This window comes from Microtus pennsylvanicus, chromosome 7, assembly GCF_037038515.1.
Source record: "Microtus pennsylvanicus isolate mMicPen1 chromosome 7, mMicPen1.hap1, whole genome shotgun sequence".
Lineage (NCBI taxonomy): Eukaryota > Metazoa > Chordata > Mammalia > Rodentia > Cricetidae > Microtus > Microtus pennsylvanicus.
Genome location: NC_134585.1, coordinates 50,892,177 through 50,907,865, shown reverse-complemented (window position 1 = coordinate 50,907,865; position 15,689 = coordinate 50,892,177). Strand labels below are relative to the sequence as shown.

The 15,689-nt window shown below is 44.7% G+C and overlaps 1 protein-coding gene across 1 annotated transcript in view; it reads left to right on the top strand.

Annotated features, from left to right (window-relative positions):
- Positions 1-7,718: 7,718 nt before the first annotated feature.
- Positions 7,719-15,689, top strand: part of Mep1a (meprin A subunit alpha) — a 36,883-nt gene continuing 28,912 nt past the window's right edge. The window contains exon 1 of the mRNA XM_075979144.1: positions 7,719-7,815. Within this exon, the coding sequence (XP_075835259.1) occupies positions 7,719-7,815 (97 nt within the window). The remainder of the gene's footprint in view (positions 7,816-15,689) is intronic.

The window sequence follows — 15,689 nt, the reverse complement described above, 5'->3', positions numbered from 1 at the left end:
AATTTTACTATCTCCTTTTAATTTTACTTGTTTCTAAGTATGAAATTATATGGTGTGTTGCGAGCTGTTGGGTTTCAGCTCCAGGTTCTTTGTGAGTAGTGCTATAAGGACTCAGTGCCCTTTTCCCCAGACAGTGATGAGTAACCAGACCAAGCAAGAGAATTGTCTTTATACTGACTCTTTACTAGCAACTTCAATATCCAATGCATCCATGGGGTTTACAATCTTAACACACAAACAATTCAATATCACAATTATCAATCCTACTAATCCTAATACATAAAAGCAATTTCTAACTTCCATTTGACTTATCAATTATCTATAAAACACTTTGTAACCTCAATACAACTTATCAATGAACATTTCCTAATCTTATCAATTATGCATAAAATAATTCGTAACCTTAATACAACTTATCAATTAATAATTGCTAATCTTATCAATTATCCATAAAATATCTCTTAACATTTCACCCACTAAACACATGCATAACATTTCACACACCAAACATACATATTAACACATCTCTGTTCTCCTCTTAACATTCACACACACATTAAATAGCATCATACAACCTGAAATTCTTTTGTAGTCCTGAAAAGGACTTTTGGGTTTCTTCAGGCTGGATGCCCGATTGCACTCCCCTTAGTCTGCGTTCGGGAGATACGGCCTTAGGCTGCTTTTAGGCTGGTTTCGGGTGCTGGATCAACTCTTGACCGCGTAGCCTGTGGTCTGGTGCTAGGAATGCAGGGCCTTTGGACTCTGCTTTCGGGTGACAGAGTATCGGGGGACAAGGCTTTTGTAGGATCTGCTATGAGGTTTCAGCAGTGTACCAGGGCCATCTTGATGGTGAGATGACTGTCTTTCTTTTGCCTCCCTTTTATATATGAGTTAGTAAACAACTTGTTTACTTGACTTCCAATAGCCAGATGTCCTAGGATATCGATATTCACTGGGCACTGAGGGGTGGGGTCCCTCTCGTGTCCATGTTTCTGGTAAACATGTTTACTCCAAGTCTGTATCGACTGGGCACAGAAGGGTGTGGCCCCTCTTGTGTCTTACTGGAAAACATGTTTACCTCAAAATGACAAGGGTATTTTTCCTACATGTTTTTCTTAACATTTTCTCTTAGTAAATTTCCACACCACACACAGAAGAAATGCTTTTACATTACACCAACTTGCACTCGTTCTTATTCTATAAATTTCCTGCTCTATCTACACTACAGATTTCCCTCTTTATTTATTCATTCAGAGGGATCTGTTTCCATGCTCATTACAATGGTGGGTTTTTTTTTTTTGCATTTATCACATTGATTTTTGGGGGAGCATTGAACGTGCGTGCGTGCGTGCATGTGTGTGTGTGTGTGTGTGTGTGTGTGTACGCTCTTGGGTGCCAGAGAACAACTTGTGGGAGTCCATCGTCTCTCTCCATTCTCCATCATCTGGGTCCTGGGAATTGTGGGGGCCAGCCATGATAAGCTAAGTCTGGGCAGGTCACCCCCAAAAAGCTCTTTACTTCCAACCATTATCACCTGGGACTCTGGCCACCAATGAATTTAAATGGAGTCTGGAGTCTCAATAGTTTACCCTGAGACAATGCCTGGCTACAAGAGGAACCACAGGCTGAGATTGCCTGACCCCCACCCAAGAGCAGAACATTCAAAGGAAATGCCTGGCATTCTAAGAGCTATAGCTAGAGACACCTCCCAGTGCACCTCAACAGGACACTCCTAGACAAATGTCAGCCAATCAGGGGCCCTAAACCTCAGAGACCCCCTCACCCCCACCTCTACTACTATAAAACCCTTTCTAATTGAGCTAGGGGCTCTCTGGATATTCCAGTATGTTGGACATACTGAGAGACCAAGTTTGCACACTTGATTAAAATAAAGGCTCTTTGCTTTTACATACAGGACTCTTGGTTTCCTTTGATGGCTTTTATGGGGACCCCATGGATTTGGGCATAACAGGAATCAAACTCAGTGGTCAGGCTTGGTAGCTAGCACTGTTACCCACAGTCACATTGAAGGACCCACGGGTCTACCCCTTCTCTCGGGATTCATCTTGAGGACAGTTTCTGGCCAGACATCTTGTTTATTCTTGTGCTCACTCTGCCCCCCTGGTGGTTAACTACAGGGCCATTGTTTACTCCATTTTGGGTTTGGTAATTTCCCACCTGCCTGAGAGGAATTCCATTGTGTAGCGACTAGGTATTTCAGGTTGTTCCTATACTCGAATAAACAGCACAAACTGTACCTTAGAGAGTAACGCAGGCGTTATACACATCACCAACTCTGCCTTACTTTTTAAAGCTTATTGAAATGTTTTTACGGCCCAACAAACCTCTCCACCAACAGCAAGAATCCAAATCAGAACAAATCAAACCAAATTAGAAAAAGCCCAGGTTTAATGGATGCCAGCACTCCCAGGTGGCCTTTCAGGCTCCCCAGGGATGGAAGCAGGAAGGAAGACTGGAAACCACAGAGAGGGGAAGGAGAACCATAAATAGCCTGTGGTCTTAGTCTTGACCCTTTCTGGGGAGGGGTCACTGTTTGGCTGGCTTTCTCAGAGTCTGTACTGCAGCAACTCCCAGGGGGAGGAGGCTTAGGGTGAAATTTTCCACTCAATCATTCCAGACCCCTTGGGTATAAGAATGTCAGTGGCTGGGGTGAAGCTTCCATCCAAACACTTATGTCTACTAGAATGTTTAAAAAATCCCTATGTGGCTTGCATTTAATTTCTGTTGGCCCTGCTATAGAATTCAGACATTTGCAGCTTTCCTTAAGAGATAATGCTGGCATATTTTATACTAATGGCCAGCTCCACAGTCTTTTAGGTCAATTAATTTATTTGCATGAATCAGTAGCCTTAGATATTACTACACAATCTTATACATGTTCCCACTTCTGGATCTGGGAGAGTACACCCTCATGCCAAACTTGGAGAAGAGAAATCAGAAACCTCCCACCACTTCGAATCATGTGGCCATTGGACAACTGTGTACCATAAGGTCACAATTGGAAACAATGCCTCCAGTTGGGTGTACTGGATTCTTGTCCTTGGCTGGTTACACAGCAACACTTCTCTGACCTTATCTAACATGTATGTCTGTAGGGCTAATATTCAAGAATATTGATCCACAACCCTCATTCCACCCCTTTTAATGCTTAGTCTGGGAAATTACACAGTCATGTGACTCCAGACTTTCTTATCAGTTGCCACTGAAGAATCTGTCACAGCAAATTACCTTCCACTGAGAAGTCAAGTTACCCATGATGCAGTGTGCTCTGGAGTCTCCTGTGACATTAGAAGCAATGTTCAGTGGAGTTTAGGAGTCTTCCTCATCATCAGAAAAGTCACTGGAACTGCTTGGCAAGGAGCGAGACCTTCCTTTTCTGTTATGTTTTATGGCTTCAATGAAGTCTATCTGACATGTCCTAAAACAGTCTCACTGTACTTAATACATTTGGGAAGCATACACAGTTGCACAAACATTGCGTGATCTTGTTTTAGGACATTTCTATCATCCCAGAGAAGCCACCTGCTTGTTAGTAGTCGCTCCTCATCCCTTAGCCCTGGCAGTCACTAGTCTACTGTCTGTTTCCATGGAACTGCCATTTCTACACATTCCATGCAGATCAGTGAGTGCAGAGATAATAACACCTCCATTTCTCATTTCCCCAACAAGGCACTTAGCGAGGATGTCCTGAGCAGTTCTTCTGGACAGGAACCCTGCTAGGTGCTCGGCACTTGTCCTGAGGTGAGCAAAGCAGCCGCACTCCACGGGGAAGGCAAGAAGAGCCAGGTGTGGAGGTGTATTCCTGTAAGCCTGGCACTTGGGGGGTGGAGACGGGGGGGGGATCAGGAGTTCCAGATCATCATCAGCTACATAGCAAGTTCAATGCCAGTCCATACCACAGGAGACCAGGAAGGAAGGAAGGGAGGGAGGGAGGGAGGGAGGGAGGAAAGAAGGGAGGGAGGAAGGAAGGAAAGAAGGAAAGAAGGAAGGAAGGAAAGAGAGATGGAGGGAGGAAGGGAGAAAGGAAGGAAGGAAGGAAGGAAGGAAGGAAGGAAAGAAAGAAGGAGAGATGGAGGGAGGCAGGGAGCGAGGAAAGAAAAGAAAGGAAGTGCGAAGGAAAGGAAAGGGAAGGGAAGGGAAAGGAAGGAAGGGAAAAGAAAGGAAGGGAAGCCCAGTGTTTTTGTGGAGCTCTTCCCTGAAGCTCACAGATATCTGAAGAAGTCAGAGGACCTAGGAGACCTCTAGGAGGAAGAACACTCCAAACCAGATATCTGCTCCAGAGAGACCCAGACCCACACTGGGGTCTGAATCTGATAGACCAGAGCTGCTCTGGCAGCGGACAGCAAAATGTTTGTGAGGTGGTTCAGGAATGCCAGGGGACGGGATGACCCGGCAAGTGAGCAAACACAGGTCGCAAATGCCCTAAATGGGGCCCCTAGGATGCTTCTGGCAGGCTTTTGGGAGGATTGCTTGTGACGACGTGGTGACATTACAAACACACTGGGACAGGGCAAACATGCGAACGGGGAGGGCAACACGTAGAAAGAAGGAGCTCCTACACCAGAACTGGACTGTCATGGGTTCTACTCAACACACATGATACACACAGAGCTTAAGTGAACAGTTTAATGTGTAGAGCTGTGATGTTCACATCTTAAATGGAGCTAGAATGTTCCTGTGGCCGAAGAGTGTCCCCCTCCATTTGTCTTTCCAGTCAGTGCTAAGTCCTGCCCCGTCCTCCCCATATTCTTTTCTGATTTCTGTCACTGTAGATTAGCCTGGGCTTTCTTGGATTTTCTATGAAAAATTCATTGTCAGTGAATCCTTTTATGGGCGGTTTCTTTCATTCCATGTGTTTTGAGAGTCACGAGTTACTGGCTGTGCCAGGATCTTATACCTCTGAATATACTGCCTGTCGTTGAATGATTCACCAATTCATGGCTAACTGGGTCGCTTTCCATGTGAGGCCATTGGAATCAAACCTACAATGACTGCTCATTTCTCTTTTACTCAAGTGTTTTTATTTCTCTCTGGTAAACACCTAGGAGTGGAATCATTCGGTCCCTGGGTGTGCAGTGTGGAACTTCACAAAAGTTTTTTCTTAAGTAGCCATGCATAAGGAAACACACAAGCATCCAGCGAGGTCCTCTCACTGAAGGCCTTGCATCCTCAGCCTGAGAATGAGGAGAGATGAAAGTGCTCACAGAGTGGAGAAAGGCAGGAGGATGGCAACAATGGGGATGTTAATGACCATGGCGATGTTAGCGGGGGGGGGGGGGGGGGGGGGGGGGGGGGGGGGGGGGGGCAGGAGGAGAGCAAGGATGACGGCAGTGGTAACCGTGCTATTCCTGCAGGGCTTCTCTGCAGCTTTATACGAACACGTTTGAGACTCTGAAGCCCAGCAGCACTTACTTTCTTTAGGTCATGCAAACCCATATTAAAACATACTTCCTACTGTGCGACCTTCCGTAAGAACTGTTCCCTGAAGCTGCTGATTTACTCCCCTAAATGTAATGAAGCACCGTTATCAACAGTAACTTGGGGAGGAAAGGGATTGTTTCACTCACAGGACATGCTCTTCACAGTCAGATGAGAAGATGCTCTTGTTTTTCTACATAACACTAAACACCTATTTTATGCAATGATGGACTAGAATATTGTCGGTCACTGCTTAGCTTCATCTGTAATGGAATGTCCGAAGGTGCCAGTTAATTTGCCTTGCTTTGAAAGATCGCGGAAGCTCCTCATCGCTGTAACACGGAAGCCACATGGGCACATGGACACGTGTGTCGGTTGGAGTGACAAAACATGGCCACCTGTAAAGTTCATATTCAAGACCCAAGCAGTGAAGTCATAAAGTGTTTTTTTGGTTTATTTGTTTGCTAGTTTGTTTAAGATTCACAATTTTTTAAGTGAGTTTGTAATTTTGTGTTGGACCTAATTTATAGCTACCCCTGGGTGGCTGGCAGCCTGTGGGTTGTGAATTGGACCCTTGGATTTAGGTAGTGTTTCAAAATATCTTTACCGTCTTTGCAGACCATACATATTAGGAAGCATGACTACCAAGAAGGATATTGGTAATTTAAGGAATTAAGAGATTTCTGTAGAGCTATCTGAACCTCAAAGTCATATTTTATCTTTTTAGTACAGTGAACAAAACTCACCCCCCTTGCAGAGATAAACTTAAAAAAAAATCCGAAATCACTTGTAGTAAAAATTACATTTTGAAATCATTAAGTTAAAAAAGGTGCTTCCATTTCTTATAATCCTGCACCCGCAGCGATGACTTGGTGCCCTTTGTAGTTGCTGTGGTAGATGGCCCTAACCAAAGTAAGGAGGAAAGCCTTGTTTAGTTCCCAGTTCAAGGTCTAGTCCATCACTTCCGGAAAACCAAGGCAACAGGTGCTTCAAGTAGCTGGTCACATGACATCTACAGTCAGAAAAGGGCGGAATGAGTGCTTGTGTGCTCAAGCCCGGCTCCTTTCTCCCACTCTGCATATAGTCCGGGAACTCCACGCAGGAAACCGTCTTGCTTGCAGCTAAGACGACTCTTCCCACGCATCATTTAACCAAGTCAAGGCAATTTCCCAGCGGCATGGCGAGAGACTTGCCCTCAAGGTGACTCTAGAGTACAGCATGCAGGCAACACAAACCATCGCAATCATCATAGCGGTTTTCCGGAAGCCTCAGAAAACGGAGTGAAGACACGGGTGTAATATATTTAATTCCCTAAAACGTGGGCGCCTCCTGGTGGGCAAAATACAAAACCGCAGACGGGCCTCTGTCCCAGCCTAGCCGCACTAGCCCGGAATCTCTAGAAGTGAATTTATTATAAAAGCAAATATTTATACAGAAAACCTTAGAATCCGAAAGTAACACCGTGGATGTGTAACTACACCTCACAGTCCAGGAAACCAAAGCTTTAAAAGCTGATTGAAGACGCGCAAGTGAAGCTGAAGGGACCAAAGGTTTAACGGTGTAACTCAATGGAACTCACATGACAGCTTGCGCGATGAGATTCTTCTCAGTTTTTTATTTGATTTTTGGTTTTTCTTTTAAATTTGGGGGTGTTGCAAGAGCAGAGAGCAGATGCTGTGGTGCAGGGAGATGAGAGGGATCACATGCATAATATAAAATCCACAAAGAATCAATAAAAGTAAAAAACAAAAAGGCTGATTGCCCTCATCTACTTAGATATTGAAATTTGGTGTTCTGCTTGGAACAGAATCCATTCATGAAGCCAGAATGAACATGGCGAGCACCTATAGCATCACAACTTTTAGTCTTTGTAAAGTTGGGAGAACGAAACAGGTATAATTTGGGCTGTGACACTAGTCAGAATTGAATTCAGATGCTGCCCATGGCTTTCTGGTGGTCTGTGTAAATCGCCCGACTCACTCCCTCACATGTCTCCCCCGTGACGTAGATGAGGTGAAACCACATCCTGTTACATCGTTTGCTACGATAAAATAGCAGTCACTTCCTTTGTATTGCTCAGCTCATAGGGACCCCCAAACCATGGGGCTGTGACCGTGTATCCCTTGTATCCCTGTACTTGCTAAACTCTGAAGGACTCAGGGAAAAGGACCATTGGAAGAGAAGCCTTCAGAGGGCAAGGGGTTAGGGACTTTCTGTAAAAGGTTTCTTCACGGTTCTTTGTGATATTTGTTCTAAGGCAATAACCCTCAGTGCCTACGATGACAAATGCAAAGTTTTGCATCCATTGCGGCAACGCCCATGATAAACAAGATCGTGTGGAAACAGCCGCTGTAGGCCTAGCACAGGCTCAGTTAGGTAAGTGCTGCATGTGCACTTAGGGGATTTATTGCTCACCGCTGCAAAGCACGATGCCCAAGAATAGCAATGTGGGGAAACATTTGCAAGTCAGGCTATAAGCCTAATGCACTGCAAGCTTTTATTCTATATGGTTCACTATATGAAAATCAGTCAATGTAATCCACCATATAAACAAACTGAAAGAAGAAAAAAACCACATGATCATCTCATTAGATGCCAAGAAAGCTTTTGACAAAAATCCGACACCCCTTCATGATAAAAAAAAATCTTGGGGATAATAGGGATAAAAGGGACATATCTCAACATTTAAAAAGTCAATTTACAGGAAGCTTATAGCCGACATCAAATTAAATGGAGAGAAACTCAAAGCAATTCCAGTAAAATCAGGAACGAGACAAGGCTGTCTGCTCTCTCCATATCTAGTCAATAGAGTACTCGAAGTTCTGGCTAGAGTAGTAAGACAACTAAGAGGGATGAAGGGGATACAATTTGGAAAGGAAGAACTCAAAGTATCATTTGCAGATGATGTGATAGTATACATAATCGACTCCAAAAATTCTACCAAGGAACTCCTACAACTCCTAAACACCTTTGTTGAAGTGACTGGATACAAGATTAAATAAAAAAAAAATTAAGTAGGCCTACTATATACAAATGACAGATGGACTGAGAAAGAGACCGGGGAAACCACACCCCTCCGATAGCCACAAACAATATAAACTATCTTGAGGTAACTCTAACCAAGCAAGCGAAAGACTTGTATGACAAGAACTTCAAGTCTTTAAGATAGACATTGCAGAATATATTAGAAAATGGAATGATCTCCTGTGCTCAGGAATTGGTGGAATGACCATAGCAACAATAACATAACATCCTACCAAAAGTGACCTACAGATTCAACACAATCCCAACCAAAATGCCAACACAATCCTTTAGGACAAGACTTAATTTCATATGGAAGAACCAAGATAGCCAAAGCAATCCTGAACAATAAAAGAACTGGAGGTATCACCATCCCTGACTTTAAGCGGCACTACAGAGCTATAGTAATCAAACCCTCACGGTTATTTTCATAAAAACAGACACGTGGATCAGTGGCATTGGATCAAAGACACAGACATAAATCCACACACCTATGGACACCTTATTTATTTATTTATTTATTTATTTATTTATTTATTTTATTGAAAACAATTTCCGCCTCCTCCCAGCCTCCCATATCCCCCCTCCCTCCACTCCCCTCCCCCCTCCTCTCCCCTTCCCTCTCCAGTCCAAAGAGCTGTCAGGGTTCCCTGCCCTGTAGGAAGTCCAAGGTCCTCCCCCCTGATTTTTTTATAAAGAAGCCAGAAACACAAAATCAAAAAAAGAAAGTATCTTCAACAAATGGTGCTGCTCTAACTGGATGTCAGCGTGCAGAAGAATGCAAATCAGTCCCTCTCTATCACCCTACACAACATAAATCCAGATGTACTGAACCTGATAGAAGAGAAAGGGGAAAATGATTTCGAATGCATTGGTGCAGGAGACAACTTCCTGAACAGATCACCAAAGCACAGGCTCTAAGATCGACAATTAATCCATGGGACCCCATGAAACGGAAAGGCTTCTGTAAGGAAAAGGACACCATCAAAACAACAACCTTCCAAATGGGAAAAGATTTTCACTAACTCCACATCTGATAGAGGGCTAATAGACAGAATATATAAAGAATGTGAAACACTAGACCTCAAAAAACCAAATAATCCAATCGAAAAAGGGGTACTGATCTAAACAGTGAATTCTCAACAGAGGAATCACAATGGCTGAGAAATACTTAAAGACACGCTCCACATCTTTAGCCATTTAGGGAAATGCAAATCGAGACTACTCTAAGAGCTCATCAGAGTCGGTAAAATCGACAATGGATGTGGTAGCTCATGCTGGCCGGGATGTGGAGTAGGGACCACTCCTCCACTGCTGGTGGGAGTGCAAACTTGTACAGCCACTTTGGAAATCTATGGTGCTTCCCCAGAAAACTGGGAATCGATCTACCTCAAGCCCACCTATACCACGCTTGGGCATATTGTGAATATAAGAGCTACTTAACATTGGTCTCTGTCCCTCTGCCTTTCTAAGTTTAAACATTCATAGGCAGTGTTGTGGGCAGTGCTCTCAGGCTCAGGTTTCTCCTTAAGAGTTGAATGCTGATGGTACCCTCAAAAGGGATCATTTAGGAAAACTGGTGAGACCTCAGCCCTGAAACTCCCCCAAAGTCCTATTGGTCAGATTGGAACGGATCTGCATTTATATCATCTTAAAATATGTGTGCACAATGCTTTAAAACTGGATATGTAATCAGTGAAATGCATGCTTTTCTAATTTTTCTAAGATTTTTTTAAATGACAGTTTTGCTTATTCTGTGAAAATGGCACGCACGTATAAATGTATATTGAGAGTCACCCTCCACTGTCCTCTTCAATTTCCCCCGACACATCTGCCCCTCAAGTTCACATCCTTTCTCTTTCTAACCTATTTGGGTCCAGTTCGAGCTGTCTACATGCACACGGGTATGCCCACACTGGAGCGTGGGCAGCCATCAGTGTCACTGCTGACACAGGAAAGTAGCATTTGCTCCTGTGTAGACCGCAGGGCCGGAGTGATGCACTCCTTTAACCCCAGCACCCAGGAGGCAGAGGCAGGCGGATCTCTGAGTTTGAGGCTAGTCTGGTCTACAGAGCAAGTTCCAGGACAGCCAGGGCTACACAGAGAAACTTCTGTCTTGAAAAACCAAAATCTAAAACAAAGCAAAAGATTAAATATGTTCCACAATGAACATTGTGTTAGAGACATCTTTTCCCTTCCCTGTAAAGAAAGAAGCTGAGTTATCAGGAGGGAAACAGAAGGAATATAAAGGTCTTGAGAACAAGACTGTGTAGCATTCATCTTGGTTTACCTCTCGGCGTTCAGCGTGGACCCAAGTGCACATGAAGGACCTTATACTGGCTGTGGTTACCGTGGCAAGTGGGATTATATGTAACTGTGCACATTCCTTCTTCTTAGTGTGGAAAGGTTGGAATTTAGTGGCAATTTGAACTCTAGTTTAAATGTAATCAAATAAAAAATCATGGTGAAGAATTGCTTTGAGAATTGAGAAATCACATTTTTGCTTCTTTGGGGGAACAGCCAGCACTGAAATACTCGCTCACCAGGAGAATCGAGCAGCTTTTTCTAAACACAGCCCTAGCCGCTGTCACCAGCTCATTTTGTTCCATGACCACTGTGTGTCTTGCCCGCCGCACCCAGCCACATAGAGGACAGGGGCTTATTAATTATTTCGGGATGTGTGGTCACTGGCAAAGACCTTCAAAAGACATTAGTTCCATCTGCTCAGCCAGTTGATGCCCCAGATTTCGGAGCGGATGGGTGAGTTTGCCCCAAAGCATGCTGACCTAGGACCCAAGGCCTGGCTCAGACTCGGAGGCTGCTCCGTTTAGAAGGCAGTCATCAACAAAATGTTATGAAAGTCCTCTAAGTAAACTCACTCGAGGCATCTGAGAACCAGGATAAGGTGATAACCCGCGAAGGAATGGCCACGTCTCATTATTTACATGCCATCTAGAACGCGATGAAGTCTCACCTTGTGCCTGAGTCTTTGAATTGTCTTCACTTCCTGAGAACAGCAGATTGCCGCTCACTGAACCCACAGAGTCTCCTGGGACCAGTGTCCTGCAGCACTTTCTATCCCATCATATCACAGTTTATTACTCTGTTATTACCCGTGGTTCACCTCTATACTGGACTGTGCTGCAGTCTCGTAGTCTAGCTGTTCACCAGTGTCCACGCTCCTTGAGGCAACACTGGTTCTCGGTGAATCCTTGTCTCTGGCTTTATCTCTGTCATGGGGTGGTCCCTGATGACATGTTGAGGACGAATGCATATGGGTGAGTATGTTAGAGCAGCAAGGCCCCAAGGATGGAAAGAAAAGCCTACTGTCAAATCATTTCTCTGTTTAGGGGTAGGGATGCAGCTCGGTTGGCAGAGTGCTTGCCCATCATGGACAAGATCCTGAGCTCCAGCCTTAGCGCTGAATAAAGTGGGTGTGGAAGCCACCCCTGTAGCATAGACAGGAGGGAGAGTCAGAAGTTCAGGGTCATCCTGGGCCTGATATTTCTTGAGCACTATATTGTTGAAACTCTGGGCTTTTATTAAACTAAAGAAACAGTTCTTACCTCATGTGACTGTTATGAAGATCAAGAAAAACAGTCTATATAAAGTGAGTGCTAGAATTCTGTCACTGGGGTTTAGTGTGGTGGCTCACGTCCTTGGGAGTCAGAGGCAGGTGGAGCTCTGTGAGTTTGAGGCCAGCCTGGTCTACATACTGACTTCCTGGCTAGATAAAGCTGCATAGTGAAATTCTGTCTACAGTTTTTTTTTTTAAAAAAAAATAATAAGAGCAAGAAAGAAAAGAGAGAAAAAGCAAGCTGCCATATGATTGGTGCCTCCCAAGTCACCAGCGAGAAGTAACTCCCGTGAGCAACTTTGCTGGGGGTCAGCAATCAGGCATTTCCAGAAGGTCAACTGAAAACCAATGTGTGACTACTTTTCTCCCTTGCTTGGTTTGTAAAGTCATTTAGCCTATCCATGCCAACACAGGTGTTAGAGACTGTCACTTACACGACTACACAAAGCTGTCCTCTTTAGTGTGGGATGTGGCAGTGGTTTAGAAAGCAGCTGGCCTGTCTCCTCCACCCTAGGTCTTTAGATGGCGGAGTTATAGGAAACACTTGCCTTGAGCCTGGGGCTATAACGCAGGACATCTCCTTTCCAGCTCTATCAGCTTGAACCAATTACCCAGAGAGACTTCCCATCCCTGCCCCTACCCCGGGGTCCTCCTTTACCTTCTCCTTGTCGCTTCTGATGGTGCTGATGGTGAGATTGTTGGGAATGAAGCCCTTGTACACTTACACAAAAGAGTTAGCCAGCTCCAAACTAGCACCATGGTTTTCCGAGGCAATGGGATTCCAAATCCCGGTTGTTTCTGAGAGGGCTGAACCCCTTGTTCTCTGGATGAAGTTCTGTGGGGGACCTAGCCATCATCTTGCTTCCATTTAAGACTTCAAAGCTGAGTAAAAATTCCTAGGACACACAAAAGAAAAGCCCTCTAAACTCTCCCCCACCCAGTCTTAGTCCAGCGCCATCTTCCTCAGAGGGATTTCATCAGTCTCGGCCTTGCTGCCCACCGGTGGCCTGGAGACCAATTCTTGACTAATGCTCACTTCCTCCTTCAGATGCTTTAAATCCGAGACTCCCCAGATGGCCAGGAATGTGCTTTAGCTGGAGTAATTAAATGTCCCTTATGCAATTGAACTCGTTTCCTCCCGCTCCCACTTCTGAAGCAAGAGAAAAACAGACATCTCCTCCCTCAGAACCACGTTTCTGGCACAAGCCTGGCCCAGCTGTGCCTTCGCATTCTTCACACCTCCCCATGGGTTTAGACACTTCTTCCAGAGACCCAGTCCAGCCCAGTCATTAGCGTTGAGAAGAGGGACTTAATTTTAAGTGTTTTGCAAAGTCTGAATGTAACTCAAGTCTTTAGGACAAAAGCCAGTACAGTGGTAGTCCCAGCAAGCTAGGCTCAGCATCCATCCCAATATGCTAAATCAAGTAAGGGTGATTACTAAGATTGCTCAGTGGTGGGGGAGGGGTCCTCTCCTGGGCTGTGCTTCTGCTTGAGTTCAGTGTGATGAACTCAAGTTCAGTGCGGGGTCAGGGTAATGACACACCTCTGTGACTTTAGCCTTGAAGGACAATGAGAGAGATTAGGTAGGCAGGCACTCTTTGAATAAATAACAAGCTGGCTCGCAGAGGGAAGCAAGGGACCCAAAGCCAAGAAGACAGATACAGATGAAAAGCAGAGATGCCAGGCCTTGAGGGTATGTTCAGTTACCTTGTTGACAATATTAAAAAAACTATCAATGTTTTTTAGCAAAGTAACTTCTATGTGCCCATTTCACCAATATGAAGATGGTTGGCAAAAGATATGAAGAAGCTGCCTGACTGATTTCTCTGCTCACCAAGAAAGAATGGGAAAGTATGTTCTTTGTGTCCCATAAAGGTACAAACCTGAAATTCAATCTATTGGCTGCTGCCCTGGATCAGGGGATGGCTCACCTGCGCTCTGCCCCAGTGCTCATGTGAGGAACAAACCCTGTATGCCTTTGCCCCCACCCATTGTATTGCTCCTTCACACCCTGCCTGCTGGGGTCTCGCAACTTCCACACCAGATCCACGCCAGCATCTTAAATCGTAAGGAGTGAGTGGAATACACCCCGGGACGCCTGCAGTGTGGACTATACCTCTGATTTTTTTTTAAGTTTTTATTGTTTTATTGAGCTATACATTTTTCTCCGCTCCCCTCCCTTCCTCTCCTCTCTCCTTTTATCCTCTTCCATGACCCTCACACTCCCAATTCACTCAGAAGATCTTGTCTTTTCCTATGTAGATCCATGAATGTTTCTCTTAGGATCCTCTTTGATGTCTAGGTTCTCCGAGGTTGTGAATTGTAGGCTGGTTTTTCTTTGCTTAGTGAGCACATATTATATTTGTCTTTCTGTGTCTGAGTTACCTCACTCAATATGTTTTTTTTTCTAGATCCATCCATTTGCCTGCAAATGTCAAGACGTCATTAGTTTTATAGCTGAGTAGTACTCCATTGTGTAAATGTACCACATTTTCTTATCCTTTCTAACTGATGAGTACTCCAGGGTCTAGATGCTGCTATAGTCTTGATTTTTTTTTTTAGTAAGAGAAAAACCAGAGGAAGCTCTCTAATAATGGCCAACAGAAACATGTGTTGATGAAAATCTATAGGTTCCTGTTCATTAACATACAGTTCATAGAACCATGGGGATGACTATTACAAATTTGAATTCTCACCATGCTGAGGTCTGTGGTCCAGGCTGCTGGTGGAAACGATGTTGAAGCTCAGAGTCCATGATGCCACTGACTTCTAGGGACAAGAAGGCATCTTTTGCAGTGGTATCCATGACTGAAAATTCCTAACTGAAAGGGAGAGACATTGAAGGCTTGTTTGCCAACCCAACCCCATCCCCCTCCCCAAAAGAAACACTCTAGACAGGAAGCTATTGAAGAGAGTCCTTAAACATTTTGATAAAGACGCTGAAGTGTGGCTCTTCACAGTTGAAGGCTTCTGGCAAAGACGATGGGGTGGAGGAGGACTCAGCTATCTTTAAGGGACTGGGCACTGAGGGTTTTACCATGCCCCAGTGAATCCCTTTTTGGGGGGAGGGCCCAAGGGTAGAAGAGTAGACCTGAGAGGAATGGGAAGCAAGTGTGATCAGTGTGCACTGCATAAAATTCCCAAGTAATTAATAAAACTTATGTTGGGGAAAAATAATGCAAATTCCCAATTCTTACACTTGGACTTGAACCAGATTTTCCAAATTCCAGGCTCAGAAATGCTTACTTAGTAAGCTTTAGAGGGGACTGGTAGGGACTCAATATTGTGAGAAAGCTTTCTCTGGAGTTTATTTTTGAAAAACTGAGGCCCTCAAGCCTCTCAGCTTTAGAAGAGGCATCCAGACTTTGCCATGGCCAGGGACTCTCTGCCCCATGCCTCTGACGGGCTGAGGTGTCTTGGAGTAAGCGAGTAGGGGTGACTGAATGAAGAGACGCTGCATGCTGCTTGCCCTCACTCTGGATGTCACTCTCTGTCCTGCTGTGGAGACTAAAGAGCAGCCGAGACATCCAGCTTCGTGGTTGAGCAGCTACTGGATTCTTGGCCTTCTGTCTGGAGACAGCCATTGTTGGACTAGCAGGGTCATAGCCTGGAAACCATTCTAGCAAATCCGTGTAAACGAGGATGTGCTTTA